This window comes from Larus michahellis, chromosome 9 (assembly GCF_964199755.1).
Source record: "Larus michahellis chromosome 9, bLarMic1.1, whole genome shotgun sequence".
NCBI lineage: Eukaryota > Metazoa > Chordata > Aves > Charadriiformes > Laridae > Larus > Larus michahellis.
The window spans coordinates 45,234,605-45,254,539 of record NC_133904.1 but is presented as its reverse complement, the minus strand read 5'-3'; the positions used below and the strand labels follow the sequence as shown (position 1 = coordinate 45,254,539).

General features: G+C 51.6%; 2 protein-coding genes across 4 annotated transcripts in view; one reads left to right on the top strand and one right to left on the bottom strand.

Annotated features, from left to right (window-relative positions):
- LOC141748445 (gamma-aminobutyric acid receptor subunit alpha-3-like) overlaps positions 1-2,298 on the bottom strand; it is a 99,013-nt gene extending 96,715 nt beyond the window's left edge. Inside the window, exon 1 of one of the 2 annotated variants that reach the window (XM_074600510.1) lies at positions 2,169-2,298. The gene's annotated coding sequence lies outside the window, so the exon portion shown is untranslated. Of the gene's footprint in view, positions 1-159; positions 220-2,168 lie in introns of those variants that run through there. The other variant, XM_074600507.1, reaches the window with a different exon arrangement.
- Positions 2,299-17,052: 14,754 nt separating this feature from the next.
- The window catches only part of LOC141748278 (gamma-aminobutyric acid receptor subunit beta-4), a 76,611-nt gene continuing 73,728 nt past the window's right edge, over positions 17,053-19,935 (top strand). The window contains exon 1 of one of the 2 annotated variants that reach the window (XM_074600044.1): positions 17,053-18,093. In XM_074600044.1, coding sequence (XP_074456145.1) covers positions 18,014-18,093 — 80 coding nt within the window. In that variant the 5' untranslated portion in view covers positions 17,053-18,013. The remainder of the gene's footprint in view (positions 18,094-19,935) is intronic. The other variant, XM_074600043.1, reaches the window with a different exon arrangement.

Here is a 19,935-nt window from a genome sequence, read left to right as displayed (position 1 = left end):
CTGAAAGAAGTGCTTTGAAGACACAGGCAACAAAGGGGGAAGTTTCGACTCACCTGAAGCATTTTGCTAAAAATAGCTACTCTACCCCCATCACGAGCCTGTGTTAGACTGTTATAGTATTTAAAAAGAAAGGTTATACATACAGCTTCCTTTTCTTACCTCACCAAATTTCTGATCCGCAGCTGCAGCGCACACAAACACACACACACGTGCGCAACAGCACGCACAGCACCCTGGCAACCATTCTGCCTTTAGGGCTCGCCAAGTATTAGGTCCAGCTCAATAAGCAAAACACAACACATTTGTAGCGGGGCAGTAATTGCTCAGGTCCCCTCAACGCTTCGCAGAGGAACCACAAAACTCAGCAACGCACTGCAGAAGGGAGAAAGCTAAAATAAAAGGCAGAAGCAAGAAATAGCACCTAATTAGAGCAGGGACTAAAAAAAACCCCAGGGTCTGGGTGCCTTAGACCCATGCCTCTGAGGGCACCTGGTTGCACTGCTGACATTGGGTCCCCCACCAAGGACCAGAGCACCCTGCCCCACGGCTCTGCAACCGAGGCCAACCTGTGAGGTCTCCCACAGAAACACAGCACCTACCAATCAGTAAATACGCTGACTGTGATCCGCGGGTGACTAATTACAGACGATTTTACTGCGGTCTGTGGGGTGGATACAGGGGCTCCCTACAGTCTCACGGGTGGGCACGGTTTGCTGCTGGAGGCTGGCACCTCCCTGTGGCTGGAGAGGAGATGGATGCTGGCAGCAGTGCCAAGGCTGCTGCTGCTCCTCCTAGGCTCAGATTTTGTTCCAGCTCAGCTTGGGAGTGCCCTGGGTGAACACAGCACTTTGCTAAGATAATCAGAGCTTAGAATAATTCCTCAGCAAACACCCCACCTGGAGAGCAAAGCCTTCCTCTCTAATGCCCTGGTTTTGCAACAAGATGTTTTTGCAGGAGGGCTTTAAAGTCATCTAGCCTGCTAGAGATCACCAGTGAGAGATGATGTTTGGGCTAATGCTCAGCTACATCTCCTAGGGCAAAGGCCAGGGAGAAATACTGCAGGAAAGCAGGGAGGGAGGAATTCCCTGAGCAGAAATTATTTTGAGCAGAGAAAGCTGCAGAGCGGTGTGGAGTGAGGCAGAAGAAATGCAGGAGAGGGAGGTGGCTGTGCTGGGAGAGACAAAAGAACACAGAAGAGTGGAAACTCTAAAGGCTCCTCCGGGGAGGATGAGGGGGGAGGTAGAATGCTGCTCACTGGGGCTCTGTAGAGGATCCCTGTCAGGAGCTGGCTGGGCTCAGCAGTTCTTCCCCCTGCAAAGGGATTCCCTCTGCCACCCGCTATTGGTCCTGGCGCAGTGACGAGCTGCTGGAGTGGATTTCTCTCCCCTGTATATGTGGTAGAGGTATAGGAAAACAACAGCCCCATCCCCCTCCAGAGAAGCGGGATTCCTTCCTCTGCTGTCGCTGGATGCTCTGCACCAGGGCTGAGCACTGGCACAAAACCACACGACCTGTCCTCAAGGAAATCCGCTGGGGTTTGTTCTCAGCCTGTCTGCAAGACGCAGGGGGGAAAGGCTGCTGTGCCAGCAGAGCACTGGGGAAGGGGTTCAAAAGCTCAGTCCCTGGTGAGAGCCAACACATCTCCATCTGCTGCTGGCACCGAGACACCCCCTCAACCCCACAGCCATGCTAGGGTCCTGTCGGTCCACGCAGAAGCAGACACCCAGACACTAATCAGTCTGGCAAAGCTGTGGTGCTCCTGCATGTGCAGAAGGTGCAAGCAAGGCAGCCCAGGGGCTGTGGGACCTGGGCTGCGTGCTCCTCACTCACCATTCCTTCTGCCCTTTTCCACTTGTGAAAAAGGGACATGACTCTATCCACCTATTTGGGATTATGCCCGACCAAGCCTGAATGCAAAATATTACAGCCTAAAACCCTACCTTAAGTTCAATTTTGGTGACAAAACACTGATCTCTGACATAGACCTCCTGGATGACCTTGGGAAATTCCTCTTTTCTTGTTCCCCTCTTGTCAAGGGAAAGATCTTCACTTATTACCTTGAGAGCTGCTCAGGAGCAGGAACCAGGTCCTGCTCTGCCGAGTGGAAGGCTCTGCCCCACTGGGAAGCATTGCAAGAGAAATTGCAGTGTAGGAGAGTGAACTGGTACCTTCTTTCCAGAAGCACATCTGCTATCTGCCTTCCTCCTTGGGTATGAGCCACAGAAGGATCTTCAGAGAGCTGCTCCTACTGAGTGCTGGAGAAGCAGCAAGAGCAGGGCTGCTCCACAAGCAGGAGAAAACCAGGAGCCAAAGAACTGGGATGCAGCCCCACCACACCAGAACATGGTAGGGCAGCCTCTTACACAAGGCAAGAGATCAGATCCAGGGAAGCCAGACACAGACAGGACTGCAAAATACATACGATGGTCCTCTAAGAAACAGATCCAGAGACAACTACAGCACAGCCCAAAGCAACAGGTACCACTGTGGGCCTGATCTTAAAAGGCTTCATTGCCCAATGGGTGGGTGGGTGCTGGTGGACATCCCAGGTGGATCTGGTTGGGGCAACTGGGGCCTGGTGGTGCACTCAGGGCCCTGACGCAGCTGAAACTTCATAAGGCAAAACTCTTCAGGGGTGGGTGTCCTGATGGTTAGGCCTTTTTAGGAGTCACAGGTAGCTTTTCTTCCCATCATCCCTTGCTTTATGCTGTAGCCTCTGGTTTGGGAAGGAGCACCGCACAAAGCGCTGGGGTAAAGTAAAAGTCTCACAGACTCGTTGCAGAGCCGGATGCTGCTCAGAGGCTGGAGGGAAACCCCAGCGAACCCTTGCAAGAGACCTGAAGTGCAACCTGGACAAATCTGCAGTCCTGGCCAGGGAGAAACCAGAAACAGATTGAAACATCCCCTTGACATACCTGGGCAAAAAGCAGCAGAATATTTAGCCTGGCATTAGCCAAAACTGTGTGGAACTTGTGGTGTGTCACGCTGTCCCAAATTACATGCATGAGGGTAACACACGCATGTCTGCTGTGGGTGCATGGACAAACCCCTTTGGGTTGGGAGGTCACCTCCAGGGTGGGATTAGGGACTGCTGCCATTGCCATTTGCATGGGGAGTCCTGGTGTCTTCTCCAACATCCTGTGTGGGAGCAGTGAAGGTCCTGGCCATACAGACAGACCTGTTTTTTTAACCTCTCTACCTCTTCGCTCTTCTCTGCTCCTTAGGAAACACTGCATGATTTCTAATAGCGAGCAAGTATCACCTAATGCTTGAAAGAACCAGGATCTTGAACCATTTTTAAAAAAATGTAATTCAGAGTCACCCTTTCCATCGTGTGATGGAGAAGGTAAAGCAGTCCAGAGTGGTGATGAGATTCGTGGGATGTCATGGCACAAAAAAACTCTGACTCTCCTGCTTGCACCCCAGGTCCCTGTCCACCGCTCAGCTTTGCCTTCCCAGGGAGAGAAATTTGGATGAAAATGGGGGGATATCAAGAAGGAAAGTGGTTAAACCCCCTCTCTCCCCTCTCTCTGACAGTCGGGACACGGATTATGCTGTTTTTCTCCCACCACAATAACATCGTTATTCAACTTGGCAGCGCAAGGTGGAGTGAGTGAGGGAGAGAGGGAGGGAGTGAGAGTGCGTGCGGTTGGTATTTTTTTAAGCTATCAAACATTTCCCCATTCTGCCGATTGCAAACTCCTGCCCGGCCGTCCCCGCTGCCGCATCCCGCGTTGCCATGTCAACAGAGGCTGTCATCCCCTGTGTTGTGAGGGAACGCTCCGCTTTCCTGGGGGCCGCGGGCTGGCGATGGAGGGACGTGCATGTGCCCGGCTGATGCTGACCCCTAACCAGGGCATTTTTCGGTAATTTTTCCCCAGGGCTTCCAGTGCCGGGACATGATTTACCCCTCATCAGCCCCTTTAAGATGTCATCATCGGTGGTTGACTTAATCGGGACATCTTGGCATGAAAAACAGCCTTCTCCTGACCCCTGCGCTTCCACTGCGAGTTCGATATCATAAAGCAAACGGCTCTTCCACTGCCCGCAATGCCCGGCCGCCTTCCTGCCCTCGCTGCTGCTGCAGGGGAGCGGGCAGGGCTGCGGGGCCCCTGCCTGCTTATTTCTTCTCTCTCCTCTCCTCCTCGGGGGGAGCGGGGAGCAGAGGCACCCCCAGAGCCAGGCTGCCCAGCCCTGTGCCAGCAGGGTTTCTTTTAAAGCATGTTTATAACACCGGCTTCCCGGGGAGGTGTCCTGCAGGGCTAGTCAGGAAACAAAGAAGAGAAAGTTTGATGAGCTTTGCTGCTTTCCCCCAGGGTGAAGATGCTCGCGGAAGCGTTGTGGATGTAAATGTGAGTGCCACCACCAGGAGGTAACAGCCTCCCCCCAGGTATTGGTCGACTCCAAGGAGAAGGGAGCAGCGGATCTGCTGCCTGGTCCCAAGCTCACACCAAGCTGTCCTCCCTTCTGTCCCTGGGGGGGGAAAAGTGTCAGCATGGCAATGTGGGGAAGGGGAAGGGGTATGGGTCTTGTGCCAGAAGAGAAAGCAATGGCATGACAACCCGCCCTTACCTGAGACTGGGAAAACAAGAATCCTCTCGGATCAAGAGTGTCCCTTGCTTTGCCTGCTGGTTACAAGGTGTGGGTGGCTTGCAGTGGGAGGGAAGGTTGGACCAGGTGGTCTCCAGAGCTCCCTTTCAACCAGTGTTTCTGTGATTAAATCTCTGGGCACCACCAACTTGTTGGTTCAATTTTCTCTGCAGAACTGGGCAGCAGTTGCTGGAAGAATTGTTATGTTGGCGGTCTGGAAAACAACTTCACAGCCAGAAGCTGGGATGGTGGGCTGGGAAGCAGGCTGGGAAGCTGCTGCTTCTCCTGGAATGTTGTAGGCTGAGACAGCCAAAGGTGCAGTTTCCCTGGGACACAGGCATCCAGCTCTGTCTTTGCTCCTGGGCTTGATCCTGGAGGCTGTCCATTATGGTTATGTCTACAAAGTGCTTTGTCCTCTCCAGTTGTGGAAGAAAAGTGGCCCCTGCTCTGGGTAACAGCAACTGGAGGAAGGGGTTAGCAGAAATACAGGTCACTCGCTTCAGTGTGAGTGTTGTGCTGTGTCCTCCTTCAAAGAGGACCCAAGAAGATGTGAAGGTCTGGATTTAGCTTGAGCGTTGGGTTATTTAGGCTTTGCAGGACATATCCGCTAGGGCCCCCAGGGAAGGCAGCAGTGGGATTTACTTTTATTCAATTAAAGAAACAAACCAAGATGCATCACTGATATCTGCGAGCCCAATATGGCTAGCTGCTGGCTTTGGAAAATCATGACCAGCCAAATGTGCAACCACACCATGCATGCCTGTCTTTTAGCCTAGCCTCGGGTCCCCTCCTATATAGCCTTTTGGTTTGCAAATGAGAGACACAAACTCCAAAGAAAGCAAAGAGAAAGATGAAGTTTCCAGGAACTGGAACAGGGTCAAATGGCAGCCTGTGGCAGCGTGGCAGAGGCCAGCGAGACCCCGGTGTTGGCACCCACCAATGACCCAGCCAGCAGCCAGGGTTCGCTGGGTCCCAGGGCAGCACAGACCAGAGGTTCTGCTCACCTGGGTGCTGCTCCTCCATGCAAGCCCCTGCCTGCACATCCCATAAGAAGGATGAGTGCTATGGCCATTGCTATTTCCCATTCATAAAGAAAACTGCCTTTCCCTCCCGGAGGAGGTTTGTACTGAGCAGCGTTGCAGGAATGCGTTATACTTCCCTTTCCAGTTGCTTTGTTCTCTTGCCTCCCTGCTGTTTGCTTGGAAAAGTTAATTTTCCCTATGGACTTTCTTTAGATGGAAACTTTTCCCCTCAATGGATTTCATGAGCACAGAAAACATCAGTTTGGAGCCTGAACGGAAGCAATTTGAAGCACCTTGCTGAAGAAAAAATGGGCATGCGTTGAGAAAGCTTGCACCCCTCTATCCATGCCTTGGTTCACAGTACACATGAGGGGTGGCCTAAATTTATGTCAATAGCTTTCCAAAAGCTCTTGTGCTAGCTTCAACTCTCTTTCTTCTACCTTCTGCAGCAGCTGGCACCAGCATAAAGCAAATGTAACATGCTACTAAAGTGTTATGTCTTTGCACTCACTTTAGGCTGGTGCTAGCTGCAGCAGGAGGTGTTGGCTGGTGGAAAATCAGATGTTTCAGCTCTTGCTTCAATTATAGGTAGCTCTTCCTGAGAAAAGACTTTTCTGCCTGAGAAAAAGGCAGTGGAGTGAGAGGGACAGCAGCCCAGCATGAGGACGGCCAAGGAAGGATTCATAGCTCCTCTCCAGCCTGCACAGGGAACACGCTGTAACCCTCCTCTCTGGCAAGTTTTCTGGGTATTGCTCTTAAAAAAAAGTTATTTTCTTTACGAAGCTCAGGCTATTGCAAGGACAGACATGGTTAGCAACACAAACTCAGTGTGACCAGTCCACGTCCTGGTCTCGCAGATGCTTTACCCTTCGAGCGCCAGCCCCAGGGAACGCTCCCCTGGCCTTACGCTCTCGGGTGCTGTGCTCATCCTTAATTTTTAAAGAGAAAGCAATAGATTAATTTGCTCAGAAAACATTTATGGTACAAAATGGAAATGTTCTGCGGAGAGAGATTGATTTTTTCCTTAATACTCATGATAGAAGATTGTAATAGACTCTGTTCTGATAAGTGTTGCAGTCTTTATCAGTTTAAATTCAGTTTTGCCTCATATTAGAAAAGACGAGAAAAGTACAGCTAGAACAAAACTTTATCCTGAACATCTCAGAAACAGCTGCACTTAGAAAAAGTATTTTCACTCATCATTCCAAATTCGGATAAATCAACTACTGGATTTGGGATTTCCTGCCAGGTCAAAGTCCTGTTACAACGCTGTTTTCAGTCAGGCTGGGTGGAAAAGCATTAGGATGGAAAGAACGGAGCTAAAAGGTTTATCTCAATTATTAAGACTCTAGAGCCGAGCACAGGGAAACCACAGTCTATCACAACCCTTCTACGCCCTCACTGTATGAGCGCGAACAAGATACCTTGTTTTATGTGTCCCAGAGGCGACATGCATGAATGCCTCCTCCTGAGGACACTGCGAGATAGTGTGGTTACTCTAAAAAAGCAAAAGAGAAAGCCAGGGGGTGGCCAAAGGGAAGGCTGACGTCCCTTTTGCATTGTGTTCTGTACAGGGGCAGTCTTGTGTGGCATCAGGGGACTGATGTGCAGGGCTGAGCTGTCAGGTTCCTGTCTGATTCTGTACTGAAACCCAGCTGAAATGCAAGAAGAGGGAGGTGGGGAAGCCATATGCATGAGACAAAACAGCACTCCAAATAATTTCTTTGGGATGTCCGGGGCAGAGATCTGCAGCCAGGACTCATGGTGCTGCGCTCCAGGTAAGGGGGATCGCAGACGTCCCCTGGGAAGGGATCCCCAGTGGTGAATGAGTGACCCACCAACAGGCTGGGATTTCCCTAGGAGGGAGGACTGAGTGTCACTTCAGTTGGCATGGTGGCCTTCCCTGGGGATCTTCCCGGGGGCTGGCTGTACCCCTCCCTGCCATCCCTCACCTGGGCCATAGCTCAGCTCCGGGCAGGGCATCCTCTCCTGTCTGCCTGTTGATGTGGGGAAAGGGATCCCCAAAAGTTGGGGATGCAAATGGGAGGACAGAGCTGCAGGGAGAACTGTGGCTTTGAGAAGGATTAACCAGACCAAAAGCACTTCGCATGGATGGAAACCAATTGTTTTCCTTGTCTGTTTACCCTGTTTCTCTCTCCTTCCCTCTTCCCTCCCTCTCTCCCTTCCTTCCTTCTTTCCTTTTTTATTTCCAAGCGGTTAAAAGTGAAGGAAATGAAGATCAGACTCACGCCTCTGTGCTGGCCAAGCCTCACCCCTCAGCCTTGAGCGTGGTCGCTTTGGGACAGCTGAACCAGGGGTGGGATCCCTTCTGGGATTTGTCTGAAAGGCGGTGTTTGTTATTCCCGATGTAACCTTGTGTCGGTGCTCCTTGCTCAGAAAAAAAAAGTCCCTTACCCCAAATCAGTGCAATCAGCTTTGCAACTTGTCTGAAGTCTCCGGGGGCTTTGAGGGCAGCAGGATGTGAATCCCTTAGAGGTGAAGAAACACTACTGATGCTCAGAAGAAAACTGTTTTTTCCTGCAGTTCTTTGGGTCAAAGCTAGGACACATCTGAAGAGACATCGCAGCTGTCCCAGGGAGGTGACAGCCAAGAGCCCTTGCTGCTCAGTGAGTGTCCAGGTAACTTCCCTGGGCTCCTCTTCCCTCTCTGACTTCTCTCTTTTCCCCTACCCTCAGATAAACTTTTGTTTCCCTCTTGGTTCTTCTCACGTTTTTGTGTTTGTGCCTGTGGTCCAAGACATGTCCCTCTCTGCTGGAGCACACTCCCCTTCCCTCTGCTGTGTGCACACACGTGCAGGCACCGTGGCTGGAGATGCTCCTCTCCGGCACAGCCCTGGAGAAGACTTGCCCTGTGCTCCATCACTCCCAGCCTGTTGCCAGGCAACACAGCATCACATGGATTTCACTCCCAAGCTCCGAAATAAACTGTATATACAGGGGATTTTCCTCCTGTTCCTTCAAAGAGGGACTTCGCAGACAAGGGGACTGGCAGGTCTCAGAGGGTGAGGGGTCTCCAGCAGTCACTGTCGGCTGCTGGCTTTGCTGGGGTGCTGCTCTGCCCAGAGCAGGAAAGCTGGGACAGAGTGGGGTGGTGAAGGCAGAAAGGAGACACCTGTAACTCCTGTTGGGAGCAGCCATGGTTTCCTTGTCCTCTCTGTGTGGCTTGCTCATGCTTGACATCTACCTCCCATGCTGCAGTCACGAGGGATGGGCAGCGAGACTTGTGCCACCCTGCGGGACCAGCGCCGTGTTTTCTGTTACACTGGTTCAGATCTAGGCAGCGTCTGACCAGAGTAAGAGGGAACACAGAGCCCATCTCAGCTGCTTTCTCTTCCAAGGTGGAGACGTACTTAATTACACAGCTCCTCCCTTTACATTCCCTTCTGCCAGGTTGGCACCTGGGTAGTCCCACACTGGGGGTTTTTTTGAAGGCAGCGGCTCCCTCTGGGCACAGCCCCACAAGCGGCTGGAAGTCAGACACTTGGGAGCCGTAGGAAACACTGGCATGATCCTTGTCTCCCACAGGGACGTGTTTAACAAGTGCCCCACCTTCAGCCTGCGCAGGACTGGCAGTCTGCAGGCTTTAATTTGGTACTCTGCATACTTACACAGGAGTTATGTTTCCACATCCACAGAGTGAATGCTAAGATGACTTCAGAAGTGGAGGCATGACCTGAGCTTACTTGTTGTCAGCAGGCTGATGGACTGTCAGACCTATTTCAGGAGCAAGACACATGTCTCGCTGTCTTCCATCCTGTAATGTACAAATTGCATTTCATGACAGCCATATAACACTCCTGAGAGCAAATTTTGGCACAATTATCACCCTTTTCAGGTCGTAAAAGTCACTCAGCTCTCAGCCACCGGTTTCAGAGCTGTCAGCCAAAGCCCCTTGCAACTACTGCAGTGGTTAAACTCCATGGGAAAGTACACATGAATATTATCTCACATAGAATTCCGAGCTAATGAGGAGCACACATCATGTTGCCAGTGAGAACATATTGCAAATACCCTGTCCCAGGCAGGAGGAGTCCTAGAGGAAGGATGCCTTTCCCAAAGCAGCATATGCCTTCAGCAAGCATGTTTCAGATGTGTCCTCCTGCATTTCCACACTAAAAACCGGCGTCAGTATACTGTCTCCATCACAGAAACAAGCCTGCTAGTTGGCTTAGGTGTCCAGTCAAAACTAGGAGAGACCAAATTTGAGAAGTCAGAGACCTCTCAACTGGGAATGGGGCATTTGCACTACCAGTTGCACAACCTCTCGATCCAGCGCATAAGTAAGGGGGTCCTGGTCTGCTCCGGGGAAGCAGCTGAGCAGAGTGGCTTCCTGGCATGGTGTGACGCCAGAAAGCTGCAGGCTGACAGTGCTGTGGGGCAGGACTTTCTGCTGTCGTAGTTTCCATGGACCTGCCTGCAGGACTGTACTGTGCTAAAGGCTCTACAGGCACCGGGCCACAGGAACGTAAGCGCCTTCCCTCATGGGGGGGCAACTGTGGTGTGAACCCCTTTGGAAGACGTCATTGGGATTGGTGCTACCTGGCACCAAGGGAGTTTTTCCACCCGGTTTTGGATTTCCCATGAAAATAATCACTCATGCCCCGTCTCTGTAGCTCAGAACAAAATCGGAGCCTTCCGCAGGACACAGACGTGGCACCTGCCTCTCTTCCCTTACTGAAGCATTTGTGCATCTGATCACCAGAAGCATCAACTTTTCATTCTGAACCTGAACTATGTATTAAAAAACTCTCTGAAATCATCCCTGAGCTGAAATATCCCAGTGACTGAAAGACCCAAAGAACTAACCTTTGTCTTTTCAACTGCACAAGTCCATCATGTTTGGGTCTGAGAAGCCCTTGCAACGTGGCATTGCTCTGGCTGTGCTTTCCTGGGTTCTTGGTCCCTCACAGAGGGACAGACAACCTCCTGGCTCTCAATTTAAACCATCAACTCAGGGGAAACTTCTCTTTCTTACTGTCTTTTTCTTCCTGTTAATCTCAAATGTCATCTTACAGAGGTCCAGAGTTTTTTAAATCTTCTACAAAGAGAATACTCTAATAGTTAAATAGGAGGCAGGAGTTTTAAAGGACTGATATTGTGCATTGTAGGCAGGTAATTAAGCTAGTATCTGCCTCCATTTCCCACATGAAAAATAAAAACAGGACTTTATAATGAACAAAGAAGTAGGTGCATTCAACCTTGGAAACTTTGAATGCAGTTTTATGCTTATGTGAAGGACACCACCATGAGCTTTGTCATGGGATAAAATAATACGGTCAAGGACTCACTCTCTCCTACTTGTGTGGGACATAGGAGACTTGGGCTTGACCTTCCTGAGGTTAATGGGGAAACTGAGCGCAGGTGCCCCATGGTGTGCAGGAATGATCTCTTTTATCACACTTGCTGTGGCCTCTCAGTGCAGGTGGTGGATGCTGCAGGGCTTTGGGAGGAGACAGCTCCAGGTGGCACCTGCTCTGGGAACACATTGTCCCCACAGCCAGTGGGGACCAGCAACTGGGTTTCACAGCTCCTCCTGAGTGATGGTGTTGAGCCCCGGTCCTCCTCAGAGCACGAGAGCTGCGGGAACAGAGGGAGAAAGAGGAGCTGAAACCATCCGCACCTCCATGCAGTGCTCAAGAGTGGTGTTTTTACCTAGATCCTTGCAATCCACTTCACTGCTGCTTCCAGCACTTTTTGTTGGATCTCCATGACTCAGACCAGGAGCTTTGACTTCTGTGCTGGTGTAAATGGGAAGGAGCATTGCTAGGAGCAAGGGGTGCTATACCCTCTGAAATGGGGATGCCTCATGTGAGACATGGGCCTAACATACACACTCCGTGTCAGAGCAGATCTCCATCGTTAACGATAATGAGCAGGGAGGCATTTTTTGGCACTTCTTAACTGTCTGCAGGGGCTGAAGGGCCTTTTCCTTGCCTTGGGCCCTTCACGCTGCCAGTCATAATATGAACAGAAATGCCAGTCCCAAAGGACGTTGCTGCTGCTCCTAACCACCATTGTGGAAATGCGAAGAGAAAAACAAACTTGGGGCCTTTTATGTGCAAATCTCAAACCTGAGCAGGCCTTTGCCACGGATCAGGAGATTGTGTTTGCAGCCCCGAGGTGAGACGTGCAAACAGGATAAGTCCATGACACGCCACCGCAGTAAGCAGGGCCAGGCAGGCTGACACCACCCAGGAGCTGCCCCCGATCTCTGCGTCAGTCAGTAGCCAGGGGACATACAGCCGTACATGCATTCACGAGATGACTAAGGCTCTCCATCCCTCAACACGCATGCAGGAATGAATTCACGCCTCCCGGGGTACCACAGCTCTGCTACGGCTGCGTGTCAGCCATAAGACTGCCCTGTGGACCCGACTCACCTGCCTCCCCCATCACCAGCCTTCAGATATGGCTGGAGGAGATTGTCCCTGTGACACAGACTCAGCATGGTGTCACCGTCACCCTGCAGGTTGTCTGTGCATGGCAGGAGGCTGCAGCATGGGGAGACTGGCACACATAGGGCTGTTCTTTCGTTGTAGATGTGGGAGCTAAACCTTCTCAACAATCACAGTTACCAGAGCACTTCTGCACTCTCATAATCAAAGGACCTTCACTTGGCCATACCGTTTTTGAAGTGAAGGAAAGCCTGAAGTAGACTGTGTCTGCAGCCTCATAAGCTAAAAGACAGGCTGGAATGGGAGCTGGTGCACAAACCCATCTCCATAGACAATCCTTTCACCCTTCCCTCCACACTTTCCATCCTCTAGCAAAAGAGGTTTGAGCACAGAGGAGATACATGACTGCATGCAAAGCTCTGTTTACCAGTCGACCCATCTATGGTTCCTAAAAATGGTCAACAATTCCACTGACTCTGGAGAAGCCTGCACTATCTTGCAGAGTGATGAAGGATATTTAACTCAGCAAAAATGGGGAACCCTGTATATAAACTATGTCTTTGGGATATTTCCTCAGGAATATGTAACATCTAGCATATGGTGTATCCAAGCAGAGGGGCTCCTGGACTAATGCATTAGGAGTGATTTGTGGGTTAGAGGACACAGAGCTGCCGAAACGCCAGACCCAGGTATCCAAGCAGTTGCTGGTAGCTGTCAGCCCCATCAGTGCATGGGGGCAGTGACTTGTGGTCTTCTCTTGTCAATGCCTGAGGGTGATTAGGTGGCCTTGTAATTGCTGATGGAGCATTTGTCCTGCAGGATAGCTTGCGAGAAAACCTTTCCTGCTGGATCTGCAAAGGCTCCCTGGCTTGGTGAGTTCAGTCCTGGTCACAGCTGCAGCAGGAGACAGAGGCTGCGTGCTACACTGGGTGGGAAAGCTTCTCTTGCCTCTGCCCTTCCCTTTTTCCACCTCATGAGGTACGTTTCATTTACTTTCAGGGTGTTTTCCACCTTTGACACAGGAGAGCCAGCTCTGAGACGGAATATTTTCTCCCTTCCTGCAGGACTTGAAACTTTTGGTTTAGTGCCTGGTTTGTTTTGCTTTCTCTTCTCTTGTCCTTTTTCTCCTTTAGAAGAACAGCCATCTTTTGCTGGGAGTTGTTGGCTTGACAGGAGAGCCAGCCATCCTGCCAGTGGAAAGAAGGGACCGGAAAGATTTTCCACCTTGATGGCAAGCCCTTGGGAAAAGCAGCACTTATGTGATAATAGTGATGGCAAGGGAAAGAGCTCCTCGCTCCCCCCTGCTGTGAGGGACACATGACATCTCCTTGTGGCAAGAGGTGACACAGCTAAATGGTACTGGTGGACCTGTATTTTGGATGCTCCCTATTGCTAGTTCTGATGATGGTATTTCCTAATGTTGGATGCTTTCTACTGAAATATCTACCCAGAATCCATTTGCTAAGTGCATCTGCATGCTTGGAGAGGAGGTCTAAAGCATGCCTTGGTGCTGGCAAAGCTCAGCCTCCCACTCCTTCCCTGTGTTTGCTAAAAGGTAGAGACAATCTGATTCACTGCCTCACTGCTTGGCTCGTGCAAAACCCTCAGGACAGCACCGGTCCTTCCCTCCCATGCCGTGAACCCAAAGACAGAGGTAGCACACAGATGAAGACAAAGCAAGTGCTCAACCGTAAGACATCGTGGAGAAAAAAATAAAAAAGAAAAAAAAAAAGGGGTGGAAAAAAAAGTTAAAACAGGAAATTGCACTGCCTGTAGACATAAGCCATGATCTGTAGAGGCTTTTGGCACAACACCGTCACACTGACTGCAACTTGGAGTCAGCGGTGGCCACAGGATAAGAAGGGCGGTCAGGGTATGGAGCTTGCAGCAGAGCAACAAGTAAGAGAGGAGTGAAAATGAATTATTTGTTAGGAGGCCAGCAAATGGCCACGAACACAATCCTCCATGGCCTCTTCAGGGTGATTACAGCCACAGCATGTCATCTCCAGCAGCCTCTCACAGCTTTTTTTTGGACTCAGTATATGAACTTCAGAAAAACCCGTTGCTGGGCTCTCACTGGAAAGCGGATAGCCCCCAGCAGGGGAGGGAGACCCAGCATTTGGGATTCTGGGAGGGCCTCAAGGACAGCCATCTCCCAGAGAGCAAGAAACAAACACCTCAGTGAGCATCATCACATATCAATGTGCATCAGCTTTAATGAGACTCAGCAGAGATGGGTGACTAATTCCAAAGCAGTCCTTTATTCATGAACATGGCTTCAGGTAGATTATTCAAGAGCACACAACAGCTTCTTTGAATGCATTCACTGCTAAGCCACCGGCTTTCCAAAGTTTCCCCGTTGTGGCTGAGTGGTCAGATAATTCATGTGACACGGTTTCTGCTCCCGACTGGGTGAACTTGCAAGCACAAATGTCACCATTTGTGAGCATAATTTTTCCTCTTCATGTATGCCTCTGACATTTGCTTTCCACTTACCTTTTTGCCAGTAACACGCGCTCACAGCTGGTGGGAGAGAGCAGTGCTAAGGGGACAGAAAAGGCAGGAGCGGAAGGGCCCAGGAGGGGCTAAATGGGGCCTCTGGTGCCCAGAGCTTTGGCAGAGGCAAGTGCTTCTCGTCTCCCCAGGAGCTCCTCACTGGTACCCAGCAGCTTAATTCAGAATAAGTGCTTCAGAAACACACTGCTGCCAGGAGACCTGTGTGCTACCGGCAGCAGCAGCGGTAAATACCGTACCTGTACAACCTGAGAGGAGCCAGGGCGGCTCATCCCGGGCTCAGGGCTCCTGGTGGCACACATGCACATGGAGAGATCTTGCAGGACCCCGGCATATCCATGCCACGGCTGGCTGCGCCCTGCACTGTGGAGCCAGCCACACCGGGTGAGGCACAAGTCACCGCACAGAGGAGACGAACTGCCCTGTGGAAATGGTGGGACCGGCTGCTTTTCAAGGTGGGGCTGAGCCTGACCCAGCACAGCCCACATCTGCTGGGCTGGTTCCTCACCTTCAACAGGCACACAGGGAAACCCTATTACTTTGGCCCACCTCCCCACAACCCTTTAGCAAAGGTGAAGCCCCCAGCCACAGGAATCAGGGAGCCACAAGCTTCTAGGGGAGCTGACGAAGCGTGTCGTGCCCATGACACCAGGGCATATGGAAGCTAGGGGACATCCTGAGGGCACACATCCTTGGCACAGCAGCCAGCGCAGTGCTTTGGCAGACAGGCAGCAGTTGCTTGGGGCTACAATGCAGCTAAATAGCACCAGCCATAGCTGGATGTCATGGTCGAGTCCCTGCGTCTAACTGGGAGGCCACAGCGAGAGGTCTGTGGTGAAAGCCCGTGGGTAGCGTGCTGCATCCCAGACCCTGACTCCACACACATTCACTGGTACGTGACAAGTGCCACTTAGATGCTTCGGCCTGCGAGAAAACACAGTGGCAGATCACTGCTCTGAGCTTAACTCACAGAAGTCTGGAGGAGCAGGGGTGGTCCAGGCTCTAAACCAAGCAGAGATCATTTTCCACCACCCTCAGCAGCAGAGAAGACTTTTTCCCCTCTCCCTTTCTAGCACAGCCTTGTTGTAGATGCAAAACCTTCCTGCAGTGCTCCTCTTCCCCACAAGCCTCACATACTGGCTGCCCCCAGGACCTCCCTGCTGTGACAGGAGCCATGGGGGAGATGGCCCAAGCTGCAACACCAGGACAGTGCATCACACAACCCAGCTTTTCCTTGTTTTGGTGTCTCTGCATCACGATAGCTCAGTCCGGCTTGTAATGGGGAAGCTCTTAAAAATGGTCATCCTCCAGCCCCCTTTGTGGGAGAAGGGGATGCAGAATACCTGATCTGTGGCATGTCTCTGATGAGGAAACCACAAAGAGCCATGCCAAGCATGAGGGAAGTGAGCATTTTGAACCCCAGAGCCAAGGATTTACCCAGCTGGGGCAGATCTCCCCGCAGAGAAAGGCAGGACGAGGGTACTGCCTGGCAGCCGCTGCGCATTGCCCTGTGCCCCTTCAGAGGCATTTTGGTCCTCATCCTGCCCAGCTGCAGTGACACCCCTGCTCTGCCCTCTTGGCCCAGACAGCTTTGGAGACCATCCACACATAGGTGTCAGCCAGCACCAGAGGAGAGGAGACTTACCTGCTGGGAGGGTCTGCTCGGGGCTGCCAGGGAGGTACAGAGAAGACAGCATCCAGGACGGTCCTGGTGTGAGAGCTCAGACCTTTCCTCCTCGGGCCATGGCTTCTGCTCTGCATTCAAAGTGCTTCCAGGTCTCTTCTTTTTCCTAGGAAAAAATCCTCCATGGAAATACCTTACTGCGTGCCTGATGTAGAGGTGTAAAACTCCTTAATTATATTATTTTTCTAGGATAAAACTCAGAGTCTGATGCACAGGAGATTGTGACTGTGAATATTTCAATGGCTGTTACCATTTCAGCAGACAAAGCCACAGCACCAGATGATCCTCAGCAGCATTTCTGGAAGTTCAGGCTCCCTTTTCCCCACAAACTGTATCGTACCCATAATACAGCACCCTCCAGGGAAAGCTGAGCATCCCTGCTGAGCTGGGCTTCCCTAGCCTGCGGAAGTCTCCAGCCCCACCAGAGGCTTCAGATCTCCCCCAGGAGAAGGCCACCAGGCCACCCTGCCCCGTAGCATAGAGAGAGTCTCAGCACATCACCTTCTTTTTTATCTCTGTGGCTGAAGGAAGAAGCTCAGCCTTTGCTGATCAGACTATTTCAGACAACCACAGCACCCATCACCGCTTGCAGCTGAGCCACTCTTGCCCAGGCGCAACCCCCCCGCTTGCCAAAATGCCATCACCTTTCCCATCCCCTCCCCTGCTCCCACCTCCCTGGGAAAAAAAGGAAAAAAAAAAAAAAAAAAAAAAATCCCCACTGCAAGCCAGCAGGGGTTAATGTTGTCAGCCATGACGTCAGGATCCCAATTTGCCCGGAGAGTCCCCCTCCCCATCCACAAACTCCCTCTCTCCTCCCCTCCTCTTGTGACTTTGCAATGAGCAGCAAAACTCCACAGGAGCTGCGGCAACAGCACTAGGGAGACATCCAGTCCTCCCTCGGAGAGCAGCGCCTTCCGCAGACAGGGATTTATTTATTTTCTACACATGCATATATGTATTTATTTATTTACTGGGCTGCATTTGTTTTTCCTTTTTTTTTTTAACCCTTTCAGAAAAGCCCCAAACCTTCCAAGTGATGAGACTGAGATTTCCCTAAAATAAATAAAAACCCCCCCAAAACAGCAGAGTGGGGTTGGGTTTCTTCCCCTTCCCTCTCGGAAAATAACGAGGGAGAGGACAGCAAGTAGGTAAAATCCAGAATAAAATCATATTGCTAGATAACTCACACCTCCCCCCCCCTCAGACACACACACACACACACACACACACACACACACACTCACACACACGCTCTCTCTCTTTCTCCTCCTCCTCTTCTCTGAAGGTGGGTAGCAGGAGCCATGCAACATCTGCAGAACCGGATGGCAAAAGAGCAGGAGGAAAAATAATCCAAGTGGAGTGCTCAGGGGACACTGAGTTCTTTTTTTTTTCTTTTTCTTTTTCTTTTTTTTTAAATTTTTTTTCTTCTTCTCCATCTTCCGCGTACCTGTGAGATTCGATTTCACATTGTGCTGAGCCCATTTTGGGGCATTTTATTTTTCTTTCTCTTGGGATTTTCTCCATTGCCAGAGGATGTCTCTTGTTGAGAGGATGCTGAAAGGAAGAAGAAACGAATTCTTTGACTGGCACTGAAGGAGGGGGGGGGGATATTTTTCCCCCACATTTTTTAGTTTTTGTCATCATTCTTTTTCTCTAGGAAATCATTAACTGGGGGGGGCTTGTTTCTTTTTTCCCTCCCCCCCTTTTTTTGGAGGGGGATTTCAGAAGATCCATCCTTCTTTCCCCTCCCCTCCAAAGATTTTTTTTTCCTCCTTCGTCTTTGTGGAAATGTGGACATTTCAGGCAGACAGATTGAGTGGAATTGTCTCTGCTTTAGCAGCTCTTTGTCTCGCCTGCTGTGCGCAAAGGTAAGGATTGCGATCCCAGGCTGCGGGGACAGGGGGGTTGATAGAGGATTTGTTTGTTTTGTTTGGGGTTTTCTCCATCAATCTGTATGTGGGAAAGGGGTGGGGGTTCTTTCCCCAAATTGCTTCCCCTGCTGCCTGCTGTTGTTATTTCCCAGCCCGTGTCATTTTAGGGGGAGGAGGGATGCTCATACATGAGATGTGGAGCAGGCTGCAGACGGAGCCCACCTCGCAGCCCACTTGCAGCGCGTCGTGTGTGTGTGTCGTCGCCCCCCCTCCCACCACCACCCCCACCCCCCCCCCCACCTCCCTGGTACACGATCTGGAGGAAAAATGGCAAAATGAAGCGTTTTGCTGGGGAACATGGTGACGGCAGGAGCCGATGGAGTGCACGGCACCGAGCTGTCTGCATACGCAGCCGGCACAGGGCTGCCTTGGCCATGCCTGTGCCTGCACACGCACACGGCACACACGCAGCCACACTCGCATCCGAGCGCCCTGTGCCCCTACCAAAGCCCTGGCTCTGCCGTGTACGGGAGGCGATGCCTACGCCTGTGCCTCCACGCAGATTTATGGCATGCAACATAATCCTCTGTGATCCACTCAGATGCATCCCTGCATGTGCGCATCCATCCGTGCCCGTTCGGGTGCACACACGTGTATCGCAACACACCTACAGAGCGCAGCACGCTTTACCTGCTCTGCGCGTAGCCATGTCAATGTTTGCACTGATACCCCGCATACGCGAGCTGCAGCTGTTCCTGGTAGACGCCTTGAGTGATCCAAGCAATCCAGGCATCCGTCCAGCCTGGACAAGGTGCACAGAGCACACCTGTTTGCTCCCATGGCGGGCGTTTATCCGCTGCCTTCACACACGGGAGTAGCGCTGCCTGCTCCTCCTCGTCCTCCCTCCTCACACAGGTGGGTTTGTACCTCTGTGCTGAAGTCTGCTGGGGAGGGAGCTGGGAGCTGTGGCATTCCCTTGCTCCGCCGTGCACGCTGAGCAGCGCGTCCCCGACGCACACATGCAGGTCCCCGCCACAGCCTTGCGGATCCGTATATACAAAGATTGATGTTCCCACAGTTATAAACATGCACACGCGCAGACTCGTGCCCACCTCACCCACACCATTCATGCACGCTTCCACTGTGCGTGGACACAGACGCGGGCACGCGTAGTGTCCAAGCAAACATGTAAAGAGCAATGCCCGTATCAAAAGCCTTTGCGCAGACGTGTCCTTGCATGTGTGTTTGTATCTGGACTGATATTTTCCCATAGTCTGCATGTGTATCTGTGCGCACCTTGGAGACAAAACACTCTCCCATGTGCCCATGCCTTCAGCTACTCCCACACATCCCAGCCAGCAGCACGGTGCGCATGTATGTAGCTGTTTGGCTGCAAGTGTAGCGTATATGCAAAGCACGGAGGGTCAGGGACACGGTATTCAAAAATTCAGTTCACAGGCTGGCTGTACGTGCTCCCTAAGCGGATGCAGACCCACATTTGCCAGGAATAGCACTTACACGCAGCTGCTCGGCCACAGCTGGGCGAATGCACAACTTGCCTGTTCAAGCGGGAGGGATGTGGCTTTTTGGATCAAAAGGAGCACAGAGAGAGCTTGGCCTTAATCAGGATGCCAGTTTATGCCCTCACTGGGCCACCTTGTAGCTGAGGAGGAGGAAAGAGCCCCTAAATCCCGCTTCCCACTGTGCCCCTTTCTGCAGGGCCCCTGGCACATTGGTTGCTGTCTCTGCCTCAATTCCCTTGCCTAAATTAAGAAGGTAACACTGCTTCCTGAGTTTGTCCTGCATGAAGCTAAACAGAAGTGTCTAAATTCCTTGAGG